Source organism: Chaetodon auriga, chromosome 15, assembly GCF_051107435.1.
Source record: "Chaetodon auriga isolate fChaAug3 chromosome 15, fChaAug3.hap1, whole genome shotgun sequence".
NCBI classification, from domain to species: Eukaryota; Metazoa; Chordata; class Actinopteri; order Chaetodontiformes; family Chaetodontidae; genus Chaetodon; species Chaetodon auriga.
This window is the reverse complement of record NC_135088.1, coordinates 15,976,581-16,002,849: the sequence shown is the minus strand read 5'-3', so window position 1 is coordinate 16,002,849 and position 26,269 is coordinate 15,976,581. Positions and strand designations below refer to the sequence as shown.

The 26,269-nt window shown below is 43.0% G+C and overlaps 4 protein-coding genes across 5 annotated transcripts; 2 read left to right on the top strand and 2 right to left on the bottom strand.

Moving 5' to 3' along the window:
- Window positions 1-8,803, bottom strand: LOC143333279 (terminal nucleotidyltransferase 5D-like). The gene is made up of 2 exons (XM_076751309.1): window positions 8,428-8,803; window positions 1-4,169 (listed from the first exon to the last, which is right to left on the bottom strand). The coding sequence occupies exon 2, from the start codon at window positions 4,161-4,163 to the stop codon at window positions 1,857-1,859; it is 2,307 nt and encodes a 768-aa protein (XP_076607424.1). The 5' UTR covers window positions 4,164-4,169; window positions 8,428-8,803; the 3' UTR covers window positions 1-1,856.
- A 337-nt stretch (window positions 8,804-9,140) lies between these two features.
- LOC143333222 (charged multivesicular body protein 1b) lies at window positions 9,141-12,685 on the top strand. Its single transcript, XM_076751219.1, has 8 exons — window positions 9,141-9,309; window positions 10,627-10,724; window positions 10,819-10,965; window positions 11,054-11,122; window positions 11,251-11,358; window positions 11,453-11,496; window positions 11,675-11,747; window positions 11,935-12,685. The coding sequence occupies exons 1-8, from the start codon at window positions 9,294-9,296 to the stop codon at window positions 11,977-11,979; spliced, it is 600 nt and encodes a 199-aa protein (XP_076607334.1). The 5' UTR covers window positions 9,141-9,293; the 3' UTR covers window positions 11,980-12,685.
- A 2,569-nt stretch (window positions 12,686-15,254) lies between these two features.
- rraga (Ras-related GTP binding A) lies at window positions 15,255-18,376 on the top strand. Of its 2 annotated transcripts, none has more exons than XM_076751410.1 (10): window positions 15,255-15,312; window positions 15,716-15,830; window positions 16,144-16,243; window positions 16,351-16,417; window positions 16,535-16,757; window positions 17,038-17,133; window positions 17,217-17,339; window positions 17,432-17,523; window positions 17,618-17,733; window positions 17,824-18,376. In XM_076751410.1, the coding sequence occupies exons 2-10, from the start codon at window positions 15,804-15,806 to the stop codon at window positions 17,925-17,927; spliced, it is 948 nt and encodes a 315-aa protein (XP_076607525.1). In that variant the 5' UTR covers window positions 15,255-15,312; window positions 15,716-15,803; the 3' UTR covers window positions 17,928-18,376. The 2 variants fall into 2 exon arrangements, with proteins under 2 accessions (XP_076607525.1, XP_076607523.1); XM_076751408.1 differs by having other exon boundaries at window positions 15,268-15,402.
- A 1,886-nt stretch (window positions 18,377-20,262) lies between these two features.
- cnga2b (cyclic nucleotide gated channel subunit alpha 2b) lies at window positions 20,263-24,507 on the bottom strand. Its single transcript, XM_076751052.1, has 6 exons — window positions 24,407-24,507; window positions 24,206-24,316; window positions 23,157-23,333; window positions 22,358-22,465; window positions 22,154-22,260; window positions 20,263-21,755 (listed from the first exon to the last, which is right to left on the bottom strand). The coding sequence occupies exons 1-6, from the start codon at window positions 24,505-24,507 to the stop codon at window positions 20,263-20,265; spliced, it is 2,097 nt and encodes a 698-aa protein (XP_076607167.1).
- Between the last annotated feature and the right edge of the window lie 1,762 nt (window positions 24,508-26,269).

The window sequence follows — 26,269 nt, the reverse complement described above, 5'->3', positions numbered from 1 at the left end:
CAGTTGTGTTGTATTTATTACCACAATAACACAACAATCTCAGCAACTACATATCATAACAGGAATATTCTAATTTCTGCACTGGTGAAAGAGTTCCTTAACGACACACAACATACCCAAAGTCTCTAGATAGATACATCACTTTGAAGCTACATAGGGCACTACTGCACACAGTGTTTTAGATGTCTTCTATTTAGTCGGTTCACACATATGTCAGAAACACCTTTATTACTCAACAACAGCTATGTGCATTTACATTGTGCTTCAGTCTCAGAGTTAGTGTGACGGGCCCACGTGTCCTAACCTGTGCTTACGTTGTCTATTTTTTGAAATACTGAGTACATGTATTGTAGCTATGCATACACAGTGAACAAACACACAGGGACAGAGTGCAATAACTGCTGGCTGCATCGTAGACTGCTTGAATAATTTACAAGTGCAGGAACATTTTTGCTCACAACGGCAGGCAAAACCCCGACAGAACTGACATTCACTACGTCCACTACCACTAACACCTGTCACTATGTAACACACACACAGCCCGTTGAAGATGGAGATGAAGATGGTCGCTCTAGATACGTCCTCGTTTTCTTCTGAATTCAAAACAAGACGGTCGAGGGTTTCGTCATGAAGCCAAAAAGAGGCATCCTTGTGTGGTTTCTCCGGCGTGGAACAGGGGAATTGACTGAGATAAATGATTTGCTTGGTGAGTTCAGGGAGATATGGCCACAATTCCTGGTTTTTCACTGTGAGCACTTACGCTAAAAACGATTACAATGCAAAAGCACTGCTAACAGTCCTTAAGATCATAACATCTGTCACTGAGTGGGATCAGAGCAACTCTGAGTTTGGCTTAATATTCTGGAGGATTTCAGGAAAATTATTAGGAGGGAGGGGGGTCAGGAAAGGGTGGGGTATGGCACTGGGAAGGTCTTTTTTTCTCATTCTAATTTGATGTTTTCAGCTTTTTACAATCACATAAATACACGTTAACATTACAAGAAAACATTAAAAGTCCCAAACAACTTTGTCTCCATCAGCTTTTTATTAAGAGTGATGGAGTCCTACATGATGGAGGCCAAGCGTTGTCAGTGTCCCCATCAGAGATTTCTGTATTTCTGTTTTCGTCATCGTTTCTCTCACTGGATGTCATTACAATCCCTAATGGAACTGACGCTACGATCTCGTTTCTACCTTTGAAAAATTACGTGTTTACACTCACAAATACAGAACTTACGATCTCATGGAAGCGCCACAGCAGCGTTTGTCTAATGTACGCCCTCAGTGAAAGGCGTCCTATTTCTATACAGTGAATACATAACCACGTGCTGAAATTTACTCCACAGAGACTGATGGTCCACAAAACAGTTATATTGGGGTTTGAGCCCCTCAGAAACAGTGAGAATTTATCTTTATTCAAACTTAAACCAAATCAGGATGTTTGTATATGTTAGAGAAGTTTATCTTCTAGCCACAGAGATTTAACACATCACAGCATTCTCCTCAGCAGCGGAGGGTGACCAGCGTAAAAGCCCCGCCAAAACCAAGCCGCAACCGCCGTAAACAAAGTCCCTCCACTTCAGTGAAATCCTCTCCACATGCTCTCTCAAAAGTGGGCTCTCAGTGTTTTCTTTCCTTCTGAAAAGTGTTCGTCTCGAAAGGGTGACATGCTTTGCCTCCAGACCCCTTTCAGCTCTGACCTTTCATCGTCTTTCATGTCATAAGCAGGAGGGATTTCAAAGCGTTAAACAACACTGCGCCCGTGGTCGCCTGTTGTTGTTAAAACTTCCATTTGTGCCTCTGCTTGCAGAAGCTGAAAGCAGCCTACATGCCTCTCTGTGGGCACGTCACTGTAGCTACACCAGGCCAGTCTGCATGTGGACGTGTAGAGGGTAGGGGTGGTAGACGAGTGGGGGCTGGGCCTGGGTGATGAAGTAGCTGCTGTAAATTGGTTCCGTCATGTACGGGGCTGGTTGATAGAAACAGGTGACGTTGGCCGTGTTGGGGATGGCGTTCTGCTCGCCCAGCACCCTCAGAGCCAGGACTGTGATCATGTTGAGGGTCTGTCTCCTCTCGTGTCCCATCAAACACACCGTGCTTTCATCTATGACGCGCCGCAGGGTCATCAGGTAGTCGTACTTGCTCGCCTCCTCGTTGCCGATGAAATGGCACTGCAAGTAGGCCTCAATCTTCCGCTGCTGCTCGCTTACGTCAGGAAAGTCGATGAAGAAGCGGGAGCACATGTATCGCTCCAAGGACTTGATCTCTGTCTCGCTGGCTGGTCTGAAGTTCCTCACCAGCAGGTCGCTGTATTTTAGCAGGCCCCCTCCTCGGATCTCCTCCGGGTTGTGGGTGGCTATGAGGCGGTGGCGGAGGTGGTCCATCGCCTGCTCAAAGTCTCCGTACATGCACTCTGCTTCGACAGTGATGGTGGGCTCCTCTGCCGGCCCGGCGTGTGAGCTTTCCCCGCAGCTTTTCGGGACGGCATCTGCCAGCTCGGGTGTTTGCTCCCTGACTTGAGGCTCTGAGGCTACTTTTGCTGCACACGTGTGGCCTTGAGTGTCTGAATCAGGAGGCTTCTTCGAGTGTTTTGGTTTTACACTTTGTTCTACAGTTTCATTCGAGCCGGTCCCGTCCTGAAGTGTACTGGCCGGACTGAATGTGGGAACTTTAAGGGTGTCTAAGGTCTCTGGCTCGGAGGCTGAAACATTTGAGCAATGAACTTGAGCGCTGTCCTGTAAAGGAGACTTTGGCTGCAGTGGTTTAGGGATTTCTATGGGTGGAAACAGCTGTGTTGTGAGATCTGAAAGATCAGTCAGTAAAGACCATTTCTCAGGCTTACTGATAATCTTCCGTGACATTTTTCTTTGTAATTTTGGTGAGGGGCAATAATCTGGTACAATGTCTTGTGAGGCGCTGCAAGTTTTCTTAGCTGGAGGAGGAAAGGAAAGTTCAAGATGTGAATCTTGTAGGTTCGACTTATTGTCAGTCCTACAGATTACAGAGTCGACTTTGAACTGAGTCATTTCATCGCAATGTTCTTTTTCCTGTGGGGCTGATGTTTCTGTGTGCATTACAGACGCTGGCTGGGAAGCATGTGACCCGGATAGCTCTTCGGTATTCTGTAGCTTTAAACATGTGTGTGCCATCAGCTTATCCCTGACATCTGTAAATAAGGTTTGAGGGGAAGAAACTAAAGGATAATCAGCGTGAAACTGTCCTTTCTCGCCGCTATTTTCTTCACATAGGTCAAACACAATGTCCTCCTCTGAATGAACATCCTCTATGCCATCCACTTCCTCTTCCTCCTGCTGTAAGTTAATGCTCTCAATTTCTACCACCTCCTGTGCCTCCCGCTTTCCATCTACATGCTCCACCTCTGCTTGCGGAAGCTCTTTCTCAAGCACAGAAACTGCTTGATCCTGGCACCCACTTCCTCCACTGGCTGCCATCGCTGAGTCTTTTTCAATATCTGCCTCCCGAGGAACGCTCGATTGCTCTTGCTCTTTGTTTTCATCTTCATTGTCTCTTTTAGACAAATTCCCAGCATTCAAAGCCAACTTTCCTGCTTGTTTCCTTTCAGTCTCCCAGTAGGACTCCAGCATACGATCTAATATTATCTGGAAGGAATCCACGCTGAACTCAAACTGCCTTCGAAGGGAGCTAACAAATCTGAGCCCCACAGTTTTAGCTCTGTTGTTAGACAGCGAGATAAGGCTCCATCTGTCGTGCTCATTGAATACTTTCACCATCTTTTGCACGTAGGCTTCCTTCATTGTCAGGCAGGTGATCTTCCGTCTGTTAACTCCACAAGGGAGGAGGTCTCGTAGGCTGCCCAGCACCACCTCTTTGATCACCTGGAGGTCCTCCTGCCTGGGCAGCTCCACTCCAAAAATGATGTCTAAGTCTCTGTAGCCCAGGCCGTTATCCCTCACCAGCACGTGGCTGGCAGTGGCTCCATTAAGCCGTATATCTTTCACCTGGATGTCTCTTTCGACCAGCCGATCCTTCACCACGCGAATGATGTCTTTTGCTCTCACCTGCAGCGTCGGAAAATTCCCTCGTCCATGGATGGGGATGACCTCAGTCAAGACCTTGTCCAGAGCTTGGATTTGCTCAAGGGTTAAGTTGTGGAACCTTTTCTCCGTTTGAAGCTCCGTCATCCTTACCTGTGAAGCAGAGGTCCGACATATGTATCACAACATGAATTAACATTTATGTAGAATTTCTCATGCAGGAAATACTCAACTCAACTCAACTTTATTTATATAGCACTTTAAAAACAGCCACAGCTGAAACAAAGTGCTGTGTAATGGCCAGTGAAAGACTGATGCAGTACAGCAGAGGAGAAAATATATTGTCATATAAAAAAAGGATTTTTCTAAGAATGACATAATCTGCCAGCCTTTGCCCTTTTGTCTTCTGTGCAATACGCCCTTTTCAAAAACACAGAGAAACCTTTTTTTTAGATTACACTTTGTATTGTCCCAGCACCTCGCCTGCCTCCTTATCATTGAGAATACTGTATTTCTCACTATATTTCAAAGACTTAACCTTTGTTCTTTTGTTTTCCTCTGCTCCCAAAAGTCTTAAATGCACAAGTGCGGTAAAACAAACACGATGTGCCAAAGAGAGATGTTTTCACCCACATCCCTCTCTGATTGCAGTAGGTGCTAAGCTATATGACGCTGTTTATCAGCTAGTCTTGAAATACAGTCACTGCTCCAATTTCAACACGAAACAAGTGAGCTCAGAGGACTGAGGAGGCGTCAATGAATAACTCGTCTGGTGGGCTACCACTAGGTGGCAACAGCATCAGAACATGAGGCAACTGAATGTCATGGAAAGTGCTTGTACATAAGTGAAAATACATTTTCCCATGTTGAACTTTGTTGTGCACTTGAACAGGCTAATTCATCAAGTTTATCTACAACATGTGAATAAAGCTGTGCTATTATTTATTTCTAAAACAGATGATGACATTCTCCAGTGTGGTTGTCATGATAACAGATATTACTGGAACAACTCAAGGCTCACCTCATCTATAACTGTTCAAACTTTTTCAGTGCAGTACTCCACCCACAGCACAGAAACAGCCTTCCTCAAAGTCACCAGTGACCTCCTCCTCTCCTCAGACTCTGGTCATCTCAGCACTCCCATCCTCCTCAACCTGATCAACAAGACTTTTCTTGTCTCCCACCTTGAATCCTCCCTAAACATCACCGGTGTCGTCCTCCCCAGGCTAATGTCATATTTCACAAACGAACAAGAGTTCATCAGCATCAAAAACTGCGCCTCCTCTAGCGCTCCTCTGTCTCAAGGTGTCCCCCAGGGTTTGGTGCTTGGTCCTCTCTACATGCTCCCCCCTGGTAACATCATACAATGTCATGGTTTTCACTTCCACTGCAACGTCCAGTTGCACATTTCCACTAAATCCATCACCCCTGCAACTCACTCCACTGCTCAATAACTGACTGGCTGCCTTACTGATATTAAATCATGGATGCAGGCCAAACCATTACCACCGCTCCTAAACCACTCATCAAAACCGCCAACAACTTCTGCCTCGCCGCTGATAACTCCACTCTGTCTCCCTCCCCACACATCCGCAACCTTGGAGTTATTTTTGACACAACCTCTCCTTCAAATACCACGTCAATTAAATCACACAAAGTGCCTTTTTCCAACTAAAAAACATAGCTTGTCTTCACTGATCGCTCTCCGTCTGTGCTGCTGAAACTTTAATCCATGCCTCCATCTCAGACACACTGCAACAGCACTCTTCATGGCACATCAGTCAAAGTCCTAACTAAACTTCAATACATCCAGGAGTCTGTGGCTCGTCTGCTCACCCACTGTGGCTCCCATGACCACATCACCCCTTTCCACCTCCACTGGCTCCCTGTGCCACAACGGATCCAATTCAAAGTCCTTCTCCTCACTCACAAAGCCCTCCATAAACAGGCCTCCTCTGGAACTCTCTCCCCAAACACATCTGAGACTGCACCGATCTGTCCATCACTGACCGCAGCTCACCTCCTCAGAGCTGCTTTTAATGTGTGATTACTGTTGTGTGTTACATTTGTGTTATTTTCATGATCATTTTTACTGATGTAAGGTGCCTTTCTGAAATTATTATCTATTTTATTATTAGAAATGTGCTTCAACCAATCTAATGCAGACAATAAGCTGGTCAGATTTGCCTGGTCAAATCTCTTATCATCAAAATAAGATGCTTGTGTCTAGTTTACAAACCCACCCCTTCCTGACAGTGAGTCAATACATTTCAGCAGCATTATGAACGTCAGCAGCTGCTTCTCACACAATTTTACTTGTTGGTCGCACGAGATAAACATCCAGTAGCCGTCACGTTGAAATTCCTCCATGGCAATGTGCCCGTCTGTTGGTTACAGGTGACTCACCTGTCCGCCATTCACGGGTTGTCAGCTGCAGGAGCAATCTGGTTGATAGATCTATAAGGAACAGGCTCGACTTGTCTGTTTCTATTGAAGCTGTATGTATAAGCTCTCTGCTCCACAAGCAGGAGTGCTGAATCTAAGCTTGCCATACCCAGTAGAGCATATCATGCTGTGGTTATACACTAGACTGCATGATGTTGTTAATAAACAAGATGCTGCTGATTGACGATGTACTTATTCCTGCTGTTATAGTGTGAAAACATTGTATTTGTAAAAGGGAAATATGTGCATCACCATTAATGAACACTGACTCACGACTGAGGCGAATGTCAGATTTTTAGCCCACTGCTGGCACTCTTTAAAGGACCTGCACACGCTCAGATACCTTCATGACAACAACAGGGTTCAGGGATCAGCTAAGGATCCTCGAGGTGTTTTGAATGCTCCTGTCATTTTCTCAATCATACTGTATTCAATAACAAAACATACGAAACTTGTTAAAAAGCTGTAATAATAATAAGCCGTAATTTCTCTGTGAGACAAATCTGACAGAAAGCAACCACAAAACATAACAGAGAAGCTCGAGTGTGCACATTTAAGTGTGTATGAAGCTACAGGATATAAACAGGGAAGTTTAGCTTACTACATTTTTTTGCCGCTGGTGACGCTGGCGTTTAATTTCCTGCTGCTCCACCATACTAAGGCTAGCATTTCCCCCCCAAATTTAATCCAAATCATGAATTTGTGTGACTTTCAATGTTTGAGTTAAAGGTATGTGACAATTACCTGATAGAAAATGCATCAACTGTCACGCCATCAGATCTATAGTGCTCTAAGTATCAACAACATTTCTTCTTCTTCTTCTTCTCCTTATTAATTATTATTATTATTATTATTATTATTATTATTATTATTATTATGTTACTTTCTTATTCAAAGGCGATACTATTTATGCCACATATTTATGATACCAAATATGTCACGTGCATCAAACTATGATTAGACATGATCAGCATAATCTTTATCCTACATTGTTCTAATGTTGTTCTTGAAGTTATTTTTCTGTTATTTTATTTTAGCCTCTTTCTTTATTTTGGATGAAGATAAAAGATAATGCAAGTGTTACAAATGTTGCATTTCAATAATTAAGTGTAGCCGGAGTGACTAAAGCACAATGCATCTGCTTTGTGCATTGTTTTGGAAGTGGCCTGGTCATGTGATGTGCTGGAAACAGCTCATCTGCTGAGTGCACAGCGCGTGAACAGCCGCACTCCAACCTCAGCCTGCGGTCGGTGCTCGGCGGTCATCGCCGTGCATGCAGTCAATAATTCGGGGCAGAGGGAAACACGGCCCGCAGCAGCCTCTAGTGAATCTCAGGGGTTACATCAGCTCGGTCCTGCAGCAGGACTGCTCTCCTGCCACTTGGCTTCTTTATAGATAAGACTATATGAGTCATACAGCCCCTGAATGAAGCATCGCTCGCTGCCTCTCCTGGATTCTTCCCCTGTGCGCACAAACGACACAAAATGCAGCACTTGTGGTGGCGTTTGGGGTTGTGAAATTCATCAAATATTGAATCAGTAAGCGCGATTGAACTGGAGATGGACTGAAGCACATCGCAGACTATATGATTCAGCCCATAGATGTCGTGATCTTGAGGCATACATAGTGGTGGACATATTTAACCAATTTTTGCACAGGCCACTTTTGTTCTGAGCTGTTTCTCCACAGCCATTACATGTTGTCCTCTGAACTCAAAATGTTGCCCATGCATCAACTAACTGAGTCACCACTTAGTTCAAAACGAGCCCAGCCTCTGTATTTTACTGGAGGCTACATTTATACTCGTCACAGCGCTGCAGGTTACAAGTTGACAGTCAATGAACAGGCTGATGCTGAGACAGTAACGTTATTAACTGCGTTTTTCCAGAATGCCACACAAAAACACAACAGCTGCACTATTTAAAAACATAAAATAAAATAATGATAATAAAAAAAAAAACCTCACCTTGTCTGTGGCCAAATTAAAATGGAAAGTATAGCCAGAGCAGCAGGACAAGACAAGACAAACCACTGAGAGATCCAACAGGTTTATCCGACCCCGGCGGAGAGGTTGATGCTGAAGTTCACACGGACAGTTTCCTCTCAGCACGGGAGCACTGTTTCCATGGCAATCAGGCGTCACGAAATTTACGGTAAATCACGACGCTCGGTCTCTGTAACTACCGAGCGACGACCGCTCAAGTTTCCAACAAACGAGGTGTCTGAGCGCCGTCCAAACGCATCTTAACAGTTTGATAAAGTTTGACTTTCACTGGTGCGGCAAAGCGATGTGTCAGGCTGAGCTGCCGGCGTGCCACCGCACTGCCGAGCTGTTGCGGGGTGAACATCACATCAGACGGAGTGAGTCATCCTCTCTCCCCGCCGTGATCCACACCGTAAATCTAATCATCAATCAACCGCCTTCACCGCCCACTGTTCCCCCGCTTCAGCGCCGCAGCCACTTTTATATGAACGTGTCCGGCCGCTAATCAATAACAAGGCGCTAACTCGAGCTGAGATGTTTAAAGTGTGCTGTTTTACTGTTAACGGTTAGTTTTTTCGTTTCATTCACATTTTGCGAGGGGGAGGAGGAGGAGGAGGAGGGGGGAGCGAAGAGGGGGCAGCTCGCTCGTGACGTCGAGTGGAATACCGCCACCACGTGACGCTGACGTCGTTCGTATTTTGGTAAGACATCAGGAAGTACAGAAGAAGGCGAAGACCGAAACCCGAAAGGCTGAAGTTGTACCGACGAGTTTTGCTTCAACTAGCTCCTTTTTGGCGGACTGGCCGTGAAAATTTGAAGTAGTTGGAACCTCGAAGAGTAGAGCAAAGATGCCGAACATGGAAAGTATCCTTTAAAAAACTCCTGTGCCAAAGGGACGTAAGACTGTGGCGTGACGTTAACGTCAATATGAGGGCTTAAAGACCGAAAATAACAACACAAGGAAACCGGTGAGATTTATGTCTGACAGACATCTGAAACGTTGGTAAGTAGGTCAGATATTTAACAAAGGCACAAGTCCTGCTCTGCTGAGCAACCTGAACGTTTCCTAATCGATTCCAGGCGTCATAAAATGGGAGAGAAGTAGGCTGAAGGCCTCGGAAGCTTCGCTGCTAATGACTGGAAAAACACAACAATTTTCACTTGGTGGTTTCAATCTAACGGTGTTGTCGGGTGTTAAAATCTAAAATAATACATAAAATAGCTAACCGTCGTGTGCTCGGTACGCGCCTGCGTCTTTACATTTGACTAGTTTTTGACCAGGTAATCTTGAAATGACTCTTTTAATTAAATGTACACAGCGCCATGAAGGCACCTTCACAGGACCTGTAATAAACAGAGGTAGGAAACTCCAGAAACACGTTACATAACCTGTATGTGTCGCTGCGTGTGAACTCAGTCAAGGGTACAGTTGTGGTAATTGTGTTCATTTTAAATGACAGACCACATTTTAATTTTAAACCCATTAAGCAAAGAACGTAGGAACATGCAGCCAAGTTTGGATCACTGATCAAGCAGAATAGACAACTTCCCCAGAGCCCTGGACGTCCAGGACCCCAGAAGACTCCAGGTTCAGTACTGGACCTTCAACAGTACCTTCAGTACATTATTTTGTAGTTATTTGTCTAATCTCAAATTTGCAAGAATGTGCCTTTTAACAGAGGTCCACTTTTAATTTTTGCCTCCACAAAGGGGGAAAAACATTATGGTCTTGATCAAATGCATTTCTGACAATTATTAACAGGATCTGAGTTGAGATGATTAACAAGAGGACTTATCTGATTGAACAAATTACAACAGGGATTTAGAGGCATGACACACATATGTTGAGACCTCACACTGCTATTTCCTGTTGCAACTCTTGCAACCCAGAAGTGTCTAAGTAACCACCATGATAAGAGCTGCTTGAATGTTCTGAATGCAAAGGAGAGGTGCTTCAGTGCTTCCTTTCGTATCTCCTTTAGCATGGACCATCCTTAAGAAAGGAAAGGATATAATGCCGTCCCACAATTCCTCGCAGCAACAACTTTTAAAGCAACGCACCATTTAGAAAAGACATAAAACGCATTTTCTAGAGTTATCCCCAACAATAAAAATGGTCATCCGAGGTTGTTTGTTGTTTTTGTTCGGACTTTGTTCTTCTTCTTTAACCTCATAATCCAGAACATCTCTTCAATTTAAAGTTCGCTGCTAAAGAACTCCAAAGAAATTCCAAGAAATGTGACAAAGAAGAAAAAGCGGAGAAGGCTAAAGTCAAGAAAGTAAGTCACACTTCTGAAGATGGTGAAAGCTCACTGGCAGGTGTTGACCACAGGTGATTTTTAGTAAGCTGCTTTACTTCTGTGTCGTCTCCAGGCTATCCAGAAGGGGAATATGGACGTGGCGAGGATCCACGCAGAGAACGCCATTAGACAGAAGAACCAGTCTGTGAACTTCCTGAGGATGAGCGCTCGGGTAGACGCAGTGGCAGCAAGGGTCCAAACTGCACTAACGATGAACCAGGTACATCGAATGCTGGGTCGCTGCATCAGTCACAGCTTGTTGCTTGTCATTTTGGCTTCCGTGTCAGTGATGGTGTTTTATTTTGCAGGTCACAAAATCGATGGCTGGAGTGGTGAAAGGCATGGACATGACTCTCAAGTCTATGAATCTGGAAAAGGTAGATAATGTCATTTACACATGAAATAATATTGTCTCCACATTTCTTTTTAGCAAAAGCAATGTAAATGTCATAACGTTTGGTAACAATTTTAGAAAACAACCTCTCAATCCCCCCTTTTTTTTCAGATTTCAGCTCTCATGGACAAATTTGAACACCAGTTTGAAACTCTGGATGTTCAGACAGCCCACATGGAGGACACCATGAGCAGCACGACAACACTCACGACACCACAGGTCCATTTCTCTGTTCCGCTCTTATGTTCTCTCTCATTTTCTGACAGTGTTTGGAAGACAGACGCGTTCACTCTGAGTCTATTGTGTGTTTCAGAATCAAGTGGAGTCATTAATGCATGAAATGGCTGATGAAGCAGGGTAAGCTTTTCATTTCTAATGTTACATCACATATGCAGGTGTGCGTTACATGCATTGTTATAGTAGAGACATAGACTGAAGTGTAAATGTTGTCTTAGACAGTATTATTCAGTGTCATGTAGGCAAAAATGTGTTGTTACTCTGAAAGTAAGGTTTGAATGTGGATGTGTCTGTTTAGATTGGACCTGAACATGGAGCTCCCACAGGGCCAGACAGGATCAGTGGGTACCAGCGTGGCCTCTGCAGAACAGGTACACATGCACACTTGGTGTTATAATCTTTTCACATCTGGCACAGATAAACTTAAGATCAACTAAGTGTATATACAAAAATTGAACATAGACCAGGTTGCTTGTAGCAATGTAATGTAAGGGTTTGTCACATAAAAAAGAGATCCTTCCTCCTCACTGATGGATGTATTTGCTCTCTTGTCCAAAGGATGAACTGTCTCAAAGGCTCGCCAAACTCAGAGATCAAATGTAGAGGATGACTGCAGTGAACTGGCACCGAGATGCAGAGCTCTTGAACACACGTACACTACCTGAATATCACTCCCATACAAACACCTTTTATTTACATCAAGTCTTTTCTCCTCTTTCCATCTCACGTGTCTCTGTCGAGGAGCTGCTGTATCATTGCTTTCATCACAGATAATTGCCCTCGTCGATTCTGTGTTTATAACCATCTTTGGATACCTTTATGTAAACTAACAGGAACCCTGGTTGTGAAAAATGTATGCATTTCTCAAATATACATATTTACCAGTGGGGAAGCTCTAATGTAACGCAATTGTTTAATATGTATACTTAAGACCTCCATGCATTTTTAAAAACTATGAAGTATGACAGTTATTACCCTGTGTTTATAGGTTGATTTCTTATACTCTTTGGGAATAAGCGTCAGGTTTTGGACTGAAAGATTTCAGTTTTTGGTTCATACATGCATGATTGCAGGAAACATGTCTGCATTTTCTCTTGTTGGCATCAGAGTGTGAAAGACCTTCCTTCATGTTGTTGAGTTGACTTCTTGCTTTGATTTGCTGTATTTTACTTCTGATGAATATTTTGAGGAGATACTGGATGATAACATGTTTGGTCATCTACAGTATTTTCGCTGATCATTTGGGAAGGGGTTACTGTTTGGAGATTACATACGATAAGCAAAATAATAAAAATTTCTAATACTTTTATCATTTTGTCTTCTCAACTAATGATCATTTTCAGTCATTATGTATAAATCTCTACTCCATCTGTAGTGAAACGTCTATTTTGAAGTTGAGGCTCTTTATCTTGAAGACATCTCAGATTCTGCAGTGTGCTTTTATGTAGAAGTATTGGTACTTACTACTGTCAGGGGGTGAACAGGAGGCGAAGGGTCTCATTTATCAACATTATGTAGGTACCAATATTTGGAGAAAACAAATGCCGGCTGACTGATGAATATCCTCAGAGAACCAAAAGAATAACGGCTTCGAATACAAGTACATACAGTTTAAGCCTTCATATGAAATAATCAGAAATTTGGTGCACATAAACAATATATATGACTATAATAGAAATATTTGATATAATCATTTCAAAGATGACATCAAGTATTTCCAGCGTGTATAGTTTCTGACCACGTCATTGCCAGTGACTTCTCCCATTCACCCATCAACCCAAACCCATATGAACTGCTCTCTCTCTGTTCCTCTTGCCAATCGTAGTTCCCTTCTCGGGGAACAGTTTACTTCAAACCATTTTTTGAATTTTCTGCTCCACTGCATGCAGATAAAACCACAACTAATCCATCACCGTGAGCCTTAAAACATCCACTGCTGTGTGAGAAAATCACATCTTCCTTCTCTTCAGCTGAACTATGTCATCATATCCAGTCATTTAAGCGTGCCACGGTCGTGGTATTCAGTGCACGTGCATGAATATGAAGAATTTCTTCAGTTCAGGGCAGCTCTAGGAAACAGCACAGATAAGGGAGTGAAAACATGAAAACATGCAGTGCCACCACAGCCTTAATGCTGTTTTATCATAATGGCCATTGGCTGTATTGCAATGTTAAAAAAAAAAACAAAAAACCCTGCAACCCAAAAAGCATTTACCCCATAGACCTCTTTTTCCTTTACTTTTGTCTTTGAATGAAACCACAGTCGGAAAAACACAACCCAACCCAGAACACAAGGAGCAGGTCCCTCTTTCAGAAATACATTGTCACCAGTTATGATTAATTTCTGAATATGATTAATTTGGATACTTCTATAATATAGAATACATTCATTCTAGTAATTCTGCTCATTAATTTTAATTTTTAATTACAAAAACATGCTGTTTGGTTTTGATGATATCTGCAGTTCAGAGCAAACAAACAAACATACATACAAACAAACAAACAAACAGTGTTATAATTTTTTTTTATCATCTTAGCAAAATATTAGCAGCACATATATAAATAGTATAACTGAACCGCTGAACCTTTTTTCATTTTCCTTTGTCTTATTTAGCCCCTGACATACCTATTAAGTTTGCGACAAAAGAGTTATTGACATCCGGTGAAAACTTTCAGAATAAAGCAATAATAAGCGAAAGAAAGAATAAAATTATGTGGGCGCCATTTTTGTTATTCAGCTCCTGTAATACATCCGTGGTGGCGATGCCTTGAACGCCTCATGCTCATGACTGTTCAGTGCCATCTATGCCCATAGTGAAGAACTGCAAGACCACTTTTTATTTGTAAATATCTCTAAAAACATCATATCGATATGTAAACAGGATTAGTGTGGTTTTAGAAATAATAACGGTATTGGCAAAAACTGTCAGAAATGAACTGTTCGTTGTTTTTAATATAGTTTTCTGGTCGGGATGTCCTGATGAAGATGTTCATGCCAGCGTCAAGGCAGGCGTAATAGCATAGTAAAACTTCCTGTATTGCCTTTAAAAAATAAATCAAATCAATCATTTGACATCTTAGGACTTGCAGTAATTACTTTAGAGGCACAAGTTGGAAAGTGTGCTGATGCTATGAGTTGTTTTTAATGAAACTATTTATTTTGGATTGCTATTAATTTATTCATTTGTACTGTGTTACAAAACTGCATTGGAGTAAGTAAAGGTATATAAGTATAATCTGGAAAATGTACTGCTATAGCTGTTTGAGCCGACAACCAATGATTATTTTCATTATAGATTAATCTTCTGATTATTATTATTATTTTTTTCCATTACTCGACTGATTGTTTGGTTTGTAAAAATTCTGAAAATAGTGAAAACTGTTGTCACAGTTACCCAGAGCCCAAAGTGATGTCTTAAAACAGTCCAAATGACAAAATGATTACAAATACATTGAAGTTATTAAAATAAAGCCATGAACTGAAAAATTACTTGATTATTAAAGTAGTTGCCAATTATTTTTCTGTCAATTAATCATCCAATCGTTTCAGCTGTACTTATATAAACTGTCGAATAGTTTAGAGACAAACATTGGAGTTTATAAGCTTTTGTGTTTTGTGTACAAAAATCTTAATTTGTAAAGAAACTTGTAACTGAAACAGTCAAATAAATGTAGTGAAAGAAGTACAACATTTCCCTCTGAGATGTAGAAAGTAGAAAATAGAAAGAAAAGAAAAGACTCAAGTAAAGTACAAGTACCTCAAATTAGGACTTAAGTACTGCACTTGAGTAAATGTACTTACTTATAAACACCTGGAAACAGAGCACGAGCAGTCTGCGAGACCAAGCTCGGGGCAGAAACCATACTTTTCTCATCATGTGACTTTGGCGTAAACAGGAAGCAGCTGATCTTGACTTCACTGCCTGCTTCTACCAAGTAATGTATACAACTGGTATTCTTAAAACGAATAAAACCTGTACTCTGACTCTGAATTTAAGTTGAATTTAAGCTTTCTACCCTGTCGGGGTGAGTAGACGACACACGACTGAATTTTAACTTAGCTAGCTAGCCGTTTAGCTCGGCTAAGCTACCTGATATTTGTCTGGACTGCCTATCGTGCTAGCTAACTTAGCATTAGCTCAGGTGTTTATCCGGAACAGAGAAAAGAGTTTTTGCTAAGTTAACTGTGTGTATATTCTTGTGTGTTTAATAAGATCATAGCTGGTTAAACGCGCACACTTTTCCGTCATATAAGCGTTTAAACGTGTCGTGTGTAGTTTGTTCTGCTTCAGCAGAGCTGAGTAACAGCTAGGTGAACATATTTGTGTTTGCTCTGCAGCTGAAGGGGAGGAAGAGGAGAGCTGCTGGGGACACAGACTAAAGTCATCTGACTTGCAGCTCAGAGAAATACGTCTCTGCTGATTGGGATGTCAAGCACAGCCATGAAGAAAAAGGTAAAGCAGAGGCTAATCACTGACTCTTGGCAGTGGAAAAGTACATTTACTGAAGTTCTGTACTTCATATTGAGATGCTTGTACTTTACTCGAGTACTGTCATGTTATGCCTCTACCAGACTTTTAAATTCGGAGCTTTAGCTGTTTTCCAGTACCATAATTTTATTTTAAAACTCAGGACCTGTAAATGTGACCGATTTTTATGATATTGCGCTGTAGCTGTTTTTATGTCAGTGGCTCTCCTTGAGAGTAGAAGAGAGGATAGACAGGATTTTAACTTCAGTGATGGTCTCTGTTGGATTTGTGCTTTCAGGTGTTACTGATGGGAAAAAGTGGGTCTGGAAAGACCAGTATGAGATCAATCATCTTTGCTAATTACATAGCTCGAGACACACGCCGCCTCGGCGCTACAAGTAAGAGTGCTTTAAAGAAAGCTGCTGCTTGAAGATGCATTTTTCATGCTGGGTTTGTCTTGAATTTCATCCATTAAATCCTTTTTATCCTTGCTTGTTAAATGTAGTTGATGTGGAGCACTCCCATGTACGGTTTCTGGGCAATCTGGTTCTAAACCTGTGGGACTGTGGAGGGTAAAGTACATTTGTTCATTTGCTATCTTTGGGCCAGCTTTGATAATTCAATCCAAGCCTTTCTCCTAATCTGAAAGCCTCAGTTAAATGTTATCCTGTGCTTGCTTTACACATCAGACAGGACACGTTCATGGAGAACTACTTCACCAGCCAAAGGGACAACATTTTCAGAAATGTAGAGGTGCTTATTTATGTATTTGATGTTGAAAGCCGTGAGCTGGAGAAAGACATGCACTACTACCAGTCGTGTCTGGAGGCCATCCTGCAGAACTCCCCAGATGCTAAAGTGTTCTGCCTTGTTCACAAAATGGATCTGGTGCAGGAAGACCAGAGAGATCTGGTAAGCTCAACAATGACAGCCATGTTGGCAAAGATTGTGCAGTATTATATTATTTTAACTACCATTATGTTGAATACATTTACACATCTGCATTAGATGATGATGATTTAAATGTGCAAAACTGAAGAGTCAGCAAAAGCATGCTTCCTTTTTTTCAAGGAGGATGGAGAACAAAGGCAGAATAAGTGATATTATTTAAAATTTCTCTATTTGTGTGACTCATTTGTTCGAGATGTTGAACTGACTTGAAGTGACTGACTGTCTGTACTGATTTTTGCAGATCTTTAAGGAGCGTGAAGAGGACCTGAAGAGACTGTCCAGACCTCTGGCTTGCACGTGCTTCAGGACATCAATCTGGGATGAAACCCTGTATAAGGTTGAGACATTTGGCTGGTTGTAGGTTCAGATGTCAGGTCGCAAGGATGACGCTGTAAGAAACCTTTTTAAATGTCTTCGCAGGCCTGGTCGAGCATAGTGTACCAGCTCATCCCAAACGTCCAGCAGCTGGAGACAAACCTGAGAAACTTTGCGCAGATCATAGAGGCAGATGAGGTTCTTCTGTTTGAGAGAGCCACCTTCCTGGTGAGTGACCACTTCCTCTGGCACGACAGTGTCCCGAGTAGAAATGTGGCTCGAATAATGAAAGTCTTTTGTTTTTTATTTCTTGAATTCAGGTGATCTCTCACTACCAGTGCAAAGAGCAGCGTGACGCTCACCGCTTTGAGAAGATCAGTAACATCATCAAACAGTTCAAACTCAGCTGTAGGTAAGTTCACTCTGCAAAAAACACCTCCTTCACTCCTCACGTCACCTGCTGAATTTCTACGATGTTTCTGATTATTATAATTTTTTCATTCCAGTAAACTTGCGGCCTCATTCCAAAGCATGGAAGTGAGGAACTCCAACTTCGCGGCCTTCATTGACGTCTTCACCTCCAACACATATGTCATGGTCATCATGTCGGACCCCTCCATTCGTAAGTAGCAAAGCTGACATTTCTCTGCAGTGAATGTGCATTTAAGAGACCAGATCAGCATAATGAAAACCCATGTTTCCATTGTTCCAGCATCTGCAGCCACTCTCATCAATATCCGTAATGCTAGGAAACACTTTGAGAAGTTGGAGCGGGTGGATGGACCCAAGCACAGCCTGCACATGCGAATGCGCTAGCCTGTGCATTTGTCCCAGTGGATACTCTCAGCCAATCAGTCCACAGACCGCAGACGACATGTTGTTGTCATCCAGCTCCAATACACATGAGCAGCCCTGCACTGTGTCCTCTATATCTTCACATTCAATCACAGTTATTACAGGAGAAATCATATTTTCTTTTCCTCTACAGTGATCACAAGTATCTCGAACAGAGACACGTTCTGTTCTGTATTTGCCCGAACATGACACATTAAAGTAAAATGAATAGTTGTGTGTACTATGAAGGGGGCTACATTTGCTGTCACGCTTTGTCTTCTACAGTTGATTCATTCATTTACTCCATGCAGTGAGTCCCAGTGTTTGGGGGATGTTATCTCCAAATGATGAGCAGCAGATACTGTTTGATTTTCAAATGCAGTTTGTAAGCTGTTACACTTTGAAAGTACGAACAATATAGTTATATTCAGAAAAATATCATTTGTAATGTGTTTTTTCTCACATCTATGGCACACGTGTCAGTACATGGTTACTTCCTGTGAAAACTAGCCTGCTTAGAGATGGTACATGTTCCTCTTCTTCACTGCAGCCACAAGACCTTTTTGACACTGCACCAGTTGTTCTGTGCGCGTGACAGTATGGTGGCACATGTTTGATGTGGTAGGGGGTTAGATGTGTGTGTGCATGCATGCGTGTGTGTGAGAGAGAGACTGGGGAAGGGCACAGGACAGATCAGTGCACCTGTTCAGCAAGTCGTATGGAGTCAGCAGTAGTGTGGGTGCAGATGGAGCTGCATGTTAAGTGCACAATGCAATGAGTTCATTTCAGTGAGTTTAACAATGTGACAAACAGCCGAGTTAACCTCGTCAGAAATATCTGAATTAGCACTCAAAGCCCCTGAAAACTTTGCTTGAAAACTAAAGTTTTTCTCTATAACAGGAAAACATTCATAAGTATGTGACAGATAATCCTGAACATCTTTGGGTATTTTTTATTCTCAAACTCAGCAAATCTGCTTCACCAGGACTGTGTGGGTGTGGTTTGCTCAGCACCTGTCATCAGATTTCTGGTATGAATATTGCTAAACCCTGATTGGTGCACAGAAGCATGTGACATCACTTCTTTCTATCTGGGCCCCTCCCATATTAATCTAGTGAGAAGAGCACAGAGGAAAAAAAATGAATATGGAAATGGTACATTCATGTGGGACCCCATTACTCACAGTAAGAAGCTGATTTGGAAATACATTTTTCCGGGCCTTTAAAGTTACAGCTTGTCATGTTACTGTGCTCTGAGTGCAGCTCTGTCCAGACCCTGATTTCAATCTAGATTTACAAATCAGTAATGCTTACAGGGAATTTTGTTTTCATATCTCATGTGAAGGTCATCTTGAGGTCAGATTGAGATCTTCATGCAGGTTTGATATTTGAGTTGTACCTGTCTTTACACCAGCCTATGGCAGGTACAGACACTGGAGCTTTGTCCATCGTACTCGAGCCGACCCACTCCTTCAGGAGCTGCAGGGGACACGCCCGCATTACCTCCTACTTCTTTATTGTACTAGCCAGCTCTGCTGCAGGGGCATTGTTTCAGCTGCGCTTATCGACACTGCTCATGTGGTTCATTTGTATCCTGGAATGCAGGGACTGAATAACTGGAAAATCCCCAGTCCCTTGCTTCAGGGAGTGCGTCTGCACCAAAGAAATGGGAGTAACTAAATACGAACAGAGACAAAGTGGTGTTTGATATAAGACTGGCAAAGTAAATGTTATAGCAAATAAAAATCTCACAAAATTGAAGCCCATTTGTGGCACAACTGAATGAACAGACGACAAATTGACTCTCCTTAGATGTGCCACAAAAATTCAGAGTAGGAAAGACATGTCAAAAGATTGTTATGATAGTCATTATGGTATGTCTGGTTCAGATCTAACCTGAAACACGAGGACACTGGAAAATAACTGTGTTTGTGTATGTGAACTCAGCAAATCACCTTCTACCGTCTCTCCTCGGACCTTTTCCCCAGGAGGAGCAGCGAGGGATGAGGTGTACAGGCCCTGAGCATAATATATGTCAACACAACTCAGTCCCTCAGCTGAGGCAACTGAGCAAGCCATTCAAACATATTCACATTCACCGGTTTGCTAGACAAGAACTCAAAGACTGCATGGGCATTGCAGTGTTGTCCACTTTCTTTTCATGTTTATTGACATGCAGATATTCCTACGCTCAGCTAAACAGATGAAAGCATTCTCATAATGGCAGTTAAAGAGGGCGTTGTGGGATTTTTCTATACCTTAAAGAGCTTGTATGAAAGTATTTCAGGAGATATGGATCAAACATATCAGCGGCACAGTTAATGTTTTGATGTTGGGCTCTTTTTGTCCTCTGTTTGCACACTATTTCTTTGTGGGGACGCATCTGTATGGGCAACAGGCCCAGGGTCTGCATTCTTGACTGTCTCTGCATCTGCGTCCATGTCATCACTTGCATCTGCGCCGCAGTCTGTTTGATTCAGCTGCCGCTCCAGCAGAGTGATGCGCTGCTTCAGCCGTTGCTGAGTGTGTGTGTATTCACTGAGCAGACGGGCAAAGCGAGTCTGAAGAGTGTCCAGGGAGGACTCCAGCCTCTCCACCTTCTCCTCTGTGTCCTCTTTCTGCAGCCCGCCGCTCTCTGCATTCTCATCCAGCAGACCCTCCTTCATCAGGATCTCCCGGCCCCTCTCCTCCAGCACAGTCTTAGCATCTGGATACTCGGTCACTGCCTCCATCAAGTCATCCTTAGACAGGCAGAACAGATCAGAGTACCCCAAGCTGCGAATGTTGGCTGTTCGACGATTTCCCATTTTACTACCTTTTATGTTCAGAATGCTGATTTCCCCAAAGCAGCTGCCAGCGGTGAGAAGAGCGTACTGTGTGACCCCATCATCAGCCACCACTGCCAGCTTCCCCTCTTTAATGATGTACATCTCCTTTCCTATGTCCCCTTTCCTGCAGATGTAGTCCCCTGGACTGAAAACCTGCGGCCGTAGCTTGAGCACGAGCTCCACCAGTAGTCCTGCCTCACAGTCTTGAAAAATGCGGACTTTCTTCAGGGTCTCCAGGTGTACGTTGATAGCAATCTCAGCGCGTAGCTTGTTTGGCAAGTTCTTTAGCACCTCCTGCTCATCGATTGCTTTCTTGTTGGTCCAGAGGTAGTCAAACCACTTAATGACACGCGTCTCCAGTTCTTTGCTGACTTTACGGAAGTGCATGTAGTGTTTGATGGCATCGATCCGAGCTTGAAACCCGGCACGTGTGGCATTCATGTTGGCAATCATAGAACCGACGTTTCCCACAATTGTAGCAAAGATCAGCACCCCAACAAGGAAGTCAAAGACCACAAATAGGTACTCTTCATCTCGCACAGGTGCAGGCATCTCTCCAATAGTGGTCAGAGTAAGAGTGGACCAGTACAGGCAGTAGACGTAACTCCGAGTCAAGGAGGAGTACTCAGGTTTGGAGATGTTTGGGAACACCCAAGTGTCTGAGCCAAATCCTAAAGACTTAGATATAGCGTAATAAATGCAGGCGTTCCAGTGAATGATGACCAGGATGTAAAGCACCAAGTTGCCAATACGGAAGATGTTGGGGTAGTTGGTGCGTGTCTCAGTGCGGTCAAAGAATTCAAACATGCGTGGGAAGCGCAGCAGGCGGTTAAACCTGAGCTGTGGTGTGTGGATGCCGGTGGAGATGTATGCCAGGTCGGTGGGCAGGATGGACACTACGTCCAGCTTGAACTGTAACGTTCGGACGTAGTTGTCTCTGAGCTTGGCATGGTCCTTCACCAGTAAACCCTGTTCCAGAAACCCTGAGACAAGAAACATGGAGCACACATTCAGATGAACAATGAGTCACTGTTGTGTCTGATCTCTGAAAAACAATTCATATTGTGGGATGAAGCTAAACTGCAACTTCCACTGCACTGATCAAGATTTAAAGTAAGAATGGATCAAATTCCGATGTTTCGTGTGAATGGTGGTGAATCATTGGTTAATGGGCTAAAAAGTGGCATAAACTATTTCCACCAGGACTGTCACATGTTTCCACGAGCAAAAGCATTTGCCATTAGAATCATTTGAAAGATAATTATCTTTGAATAATCACATCAAAAGCATACACATGGGCCCTTTAAGGCTTAGCACTTCTGTTGTGTAATACAGCTACATTGTGTATTGAGGCCAGAAGATGTATTTTAAAATAGGTTACCTGTGCGAAGCCGGACGCAAGTGTCCATTAGGTACACAAGGTCAGAGAGGTAGTCCAACACCAGCCAGCAGATGTAATTGCCCACCTGTAACTTGTCAAAGCATGCCCTGTGAATATAAAAAGAAACATGATTCACTGCTCCAGTCAAAGAAGTGGACAGTACACCCATTCACTACACCCATCACCTGGCTGTGGTGTTATTACCTCGCTACAACAAGGAACCAGTTGTAGAGCACCGCCATGGCGATAACAAATAACCAGCGGTAGTAGGCGTTGTCGGATGGAGACACCACAAACAGATTCCACTTTTTCCTGAAAGCACGGAGAGAGTTGTGGCTTGTGTAAGCTGTGGCTTATGTTTCTGTAAAGTAGCTCATATTACTGCAAGATAGAAGCAGCTGCAAGTTATAAAGCAATGCAATACAACAGCCCTGCAACAAATACTTAACAATTATCTCTAACAACTGAGAATGTTAGTTTGTTGGTGTGATGACTTGTCTATGTGGTCATTTGTAAGGCTTTGTGCTGTGGTGGTGCACTGTATTATACTGAGAGGTGTTTCCAGTATTTTCCAACTTCTTTTCCTTATTTAGTGAAGCAAAAGCAGACATAGCAACTAAACTACAGCATTAAAACCACCAGAGTGAATTCCTTAAGTGTTGACGTGCCCTTTTTTTCCCCAAAACCTTTATTTAAACAGGCCTTGTCTATGACATAATGGACACTTTGAGGCTTGATTTTTACCCTGAAGTTTCCCTCTGATTTGATCAAAAGTCGCTCTGTTATGACTTCTAGGCAAAATGAACCCTAAACATTAACACTGTGCACATGAGGAGCCCCATGACCCTTAAAGTGTCGCCTGCTATCAACAGTATTTTAAAAGTGATTTACGTCTTGACTAAAGTACATTATTACAAACTGTTGTGTTGGATTACATTGCACCAAGTGCATGTAATGCATATGAAAGCACATAGTAATGGTCCAGGCAGGCAGGCAGGCATACCTGAAGATCCCTTTGGCATTGTTGCCATTGGCATCCGGCTGCGTGTTGCTGATGCGGCTGGGGGCCATTTTCAGCTCAGGGCCACGAAAGCGCTCCATGAAGGAGTCTGGCCGCTCCTCCTCCTCCAACAGACTCCTGTGTGCCCATTCCCTCAGTCTCACCACCAGGCTCACCAGTCTGACGCACACACACACACACACACACACACACACACACACACACACACATACACACACACACACACACACACACACACACACACACACACACACCAAACATTCAAGCTCTTTTAAAACATGTGTGAGTCACAGCTGGAGCTAAAAGAACTTACTCAGCACACATGAGAACAAAACCAGGACAGTGTAATAATTCAGGACCTTTATTAAAAACACTAAATGGTTATTAATGTATGACGCCATCAGAGAGAAGACTGGCGGTCCCACCAGATGCTATTCCTCCAGCACAAACACGAGTCCAGCAAGTCCGCCACATCTTTCCCCTCAGAGAGGTCAAACAGAGGCATTTAGATAGATGGACAACATCCTTTAAAGACCACAAACAATCAAGCATTATGGGAAATACTGAGAAACCAATCCGTTTAACTGGACTAGAGCCTCGTTTGGTTAGATGATTCTCTCAAGGTTTCCCATTTAATTTGACATGTTTAAAACAACATAAACAAGATTGAAGTTGTTTGGGGAAAAACATCCTCAAAGAAGAAATCTTTTATCTCAGCATCCAGTTCAAGGTTTTTGGCTCCGGCTACCTTACTGACTTAACTGTGAAATCGGGGTCTTGAATGTGTACTTTTATCCAACCTGTGGCCTTAAAAGGACTTGAACAAAATACTTTCTGCACCTATTGCACTTGGTGAGCGGAAACAGTCCTGGGCTGTTTCTAAATAGTCTAATAAATCACTTTCTGAAGGTGCTGTGAAGGAGGCTGCTGTGCTGTGCTGTGCTGTGCTGTGCTGTGCTGTGCTGTGCTGTGCTGTGCTGTGCTGTGCTGTGCTGTGCTGTGCTGTGTGCTGTGGGTTGCTCCAGCTTTACCTTGAGATAGCTCCGCTCCTCTGAAAAGAGTTTCTGGAGTTGCCTCCATGAGGGTCGAGAGCAGCGACCCTTTGGAGCTCTGAGGATGTATCATCGCAGACAGACGGCACCCTGGGAGATAAGAACATGAACGCTTTGCTTCTCTCAAACAACCCTCTAAAACACACACATCCTAACACAGGATTTAATAGTTGCTGTCACCTGCTGAGAATACTCTCGGCTCTCTCGATCTCCTCCTCTAAGGTGGTCTTCACTGACAGATTGTGAGGCGACCGGTCTCTCTCCGCCACCTGGCCCGTCATCTTCAGATCTGCAGACGTGGGCAAACACTCACATCACATGTATCGTGTATGCGATTGTGTTGAGCATGTTCTCATGTGGTCTTTCCTTCGGTGACACTGTGGCAGCAGAGCAAAGTGTTTATGGTGCGTATGACAGATTATAGTCAGGGGACATCTGGGGGGACGACTGGGAGTGTCTGCCACAGTCCCTCACCTGTCCCGTCACACAGCAGCTGGTTGCTGTAGTGACTGAACTACAAGAGAAACTCAGCGACATGATACTGATGCTGCATAAAGTACAGTTTTGTCATGACAGAAGTTCCCCTAAAACCCATTTCAGACCACTAAACGTAGCATCACCAGCACCACCCCTGAAAACACGAGGGCAGGGACACACTCCCACCCCCCCCGCAGCTCAGACAGACAACGAGGTGTTTAGGTGACTGTTACCATTGTATAACTAATTGGTGGATCATTAACGAAAACACACACACACACACAGTCGGCCTGAAGCTCAGTGAGCCAATCAGCTGCTCTCCCTCAGGAGCCGCATCGCTTAGGAAACCAGGGTGCTGACTGAAAGCCAAGAGGGTTCACTAAACCAGCAGCAAAAACTGCCAATTCAACTGCAAAGAGACGAGCTCCATGTCTTACTGTTAGTGTGGCCCAAAAAAGCAGCTCAGCTTATTATTGTTTTGGAAATGTTGTATATTATATTTATTTTATGGGTCCATCATTTCTGAATAATTTTCCAAATGTTTTGTAGAAAGTTTCCACAAAAGAAAAATGTCATTTTGTATTAATTGTGGGATTAATTCCAGTTAACAAACTATTTAACCTACAGTGCTGTATATGGAGAAAGTTGCTAATAATTAATGAGAATTAATATATATTCACTTTGGTTTAAATGGAGCTTTCTCAGATTCCTATTTCCCCTATAGTTAGTGCTAAATTAAATATTTATTTCTAGGAAATGACTAGAAAATTACAGCCCTTTAAATAAAGCTTACTTTTTTAAAATCAAACTTATGAAACGTGGCAACAAGATTTTTTCTCCTGTAATTGCATGCATTCTATGTTTTATTATTTAATACGTCCTAAGATAGAGCTACTAACTTTACTAGCATTACACAGTGCTGTAAACATTTTTTTACTGGAACAATATTAATCAACATTAAAGGTCATTGTTTGTCATTAAGTTGTATTCCTAACTCATTAGCAATGTGGATTAACAGCATCGTAATTAACTAAAAAAAGAGAGAGAGAGAGAAGAAAATGATGGAAAATAGATCAGTTCACACTCGTCTTTAGTCTTACCTTTAGTTTCCTTCAGTTTCTCCAATAAAATCCTTATGGTGACTTCACACAGACACACCCAGAGCAGCTCTTTCCCGGCCAATCCATCCTCAGTGCCCACAGTGGATGTTATGAGAGGAAAAATCAAACTGCGCCCAACACTTATTAAAAAAAAAAAAAAAAGAAAGAAAGAAAAGAAAAAGACAATCACAAGTCCTGCTCACGCAACATTTTCTGTGAGCCTCCTCTTGAAGTGCGTTCCCCTCTTCCCCTGAGGAGCAGGAGCACGTGGTCCACCTGATCCTCAGATGGATGGAGCACAAGCAGGAGGCTGGCAGGATGAGAGGTGCAGGGCGGGGAAATCTCTGAGTGCTCAAGAGTCCAGATGTCAGTTTTAGACGGAGGAGTCTTCAGGGGAAACAGCAGACAGTTCAACAGGCTTTCTCATTCATCGTGCATTGATATATGGTGCATAATGTTGGACTAT

What these genes read in the sequence shown, in the direction of transcription:
- LOC143333279 (XM_076751309.1), bottom strand. Translation starts at nt 4,163, where the DNA reads ATGACGGAGCTTCAAACGGAGAAAAGGTTCCACAACTTAACCCTTGAG.
- LOC143333222 (XM_076751219.1), top strand. An exon ending in CTGCACTAACGATGAACCAG is followed by an intron (nt 10,966 to 11,053) that starts GTACATCGAATG and finishes TTTATTTTGCAG; the next exon opens with GTCACAAAATCGATGGCTGG. An exon ending in GAAATGGCTGATGAAGCAGG is followed by an intron (nt 11,497 to 11,674) that starts GTAAGCTTTTCA and finishes GTGTCTGTTTAG; the next exon opens with ATTGGACCTGAACATGGAGC.
- rraga (XM_076751410.1), top strand. Translation starts at nt 15,804, where the DNA reads ATGTCAAGCACAGCCATGAAGAAAAAG. An exon ending in GCACAGCCATGAAGAAAAAG is followed by an intron (nt 15,831 to 16,143) that starts GTAAAGCAGAGG and finishes TTGTGCTTTCAG; the next exon opens with GTGTTACTGATGGGAAAAAG. An exon ending in GGGATGAAACCCTGTATAAG is followed by an intron (nt 17,134 to 17,216) that starts GTTGAGACATTT and finishes ATGTCTTCGCAG; the next exon opens with GCCTGGTCGAGCATAGTGTA.
- cnga2b (XM_076751052.1), bottom strand. Translation starts at nt 24,507, where the DNA reads ATGACGGGCCAGGTGGCGGAGAGAGACCGGTCGCCTCACAATCTGTCA. An exon ending in GCCGAGAGTATTCTCAGCAG is followed by an intron (nt 24,317 to 24,406) that starts GTGACAGCAACT and finishes CTTATCTCCCAG; the next exon opens with GGTGCCGTCTGTCTGCGATG. An exon ending in TGGTTCCTTGTTGTAGCGAG is followed by an intron (nt 22,261 to 22,357) that starts GTAATAACACCA and finishes TTATATTCACAG; the next exon opens with GGCATGCTTTGACAAGTTAC.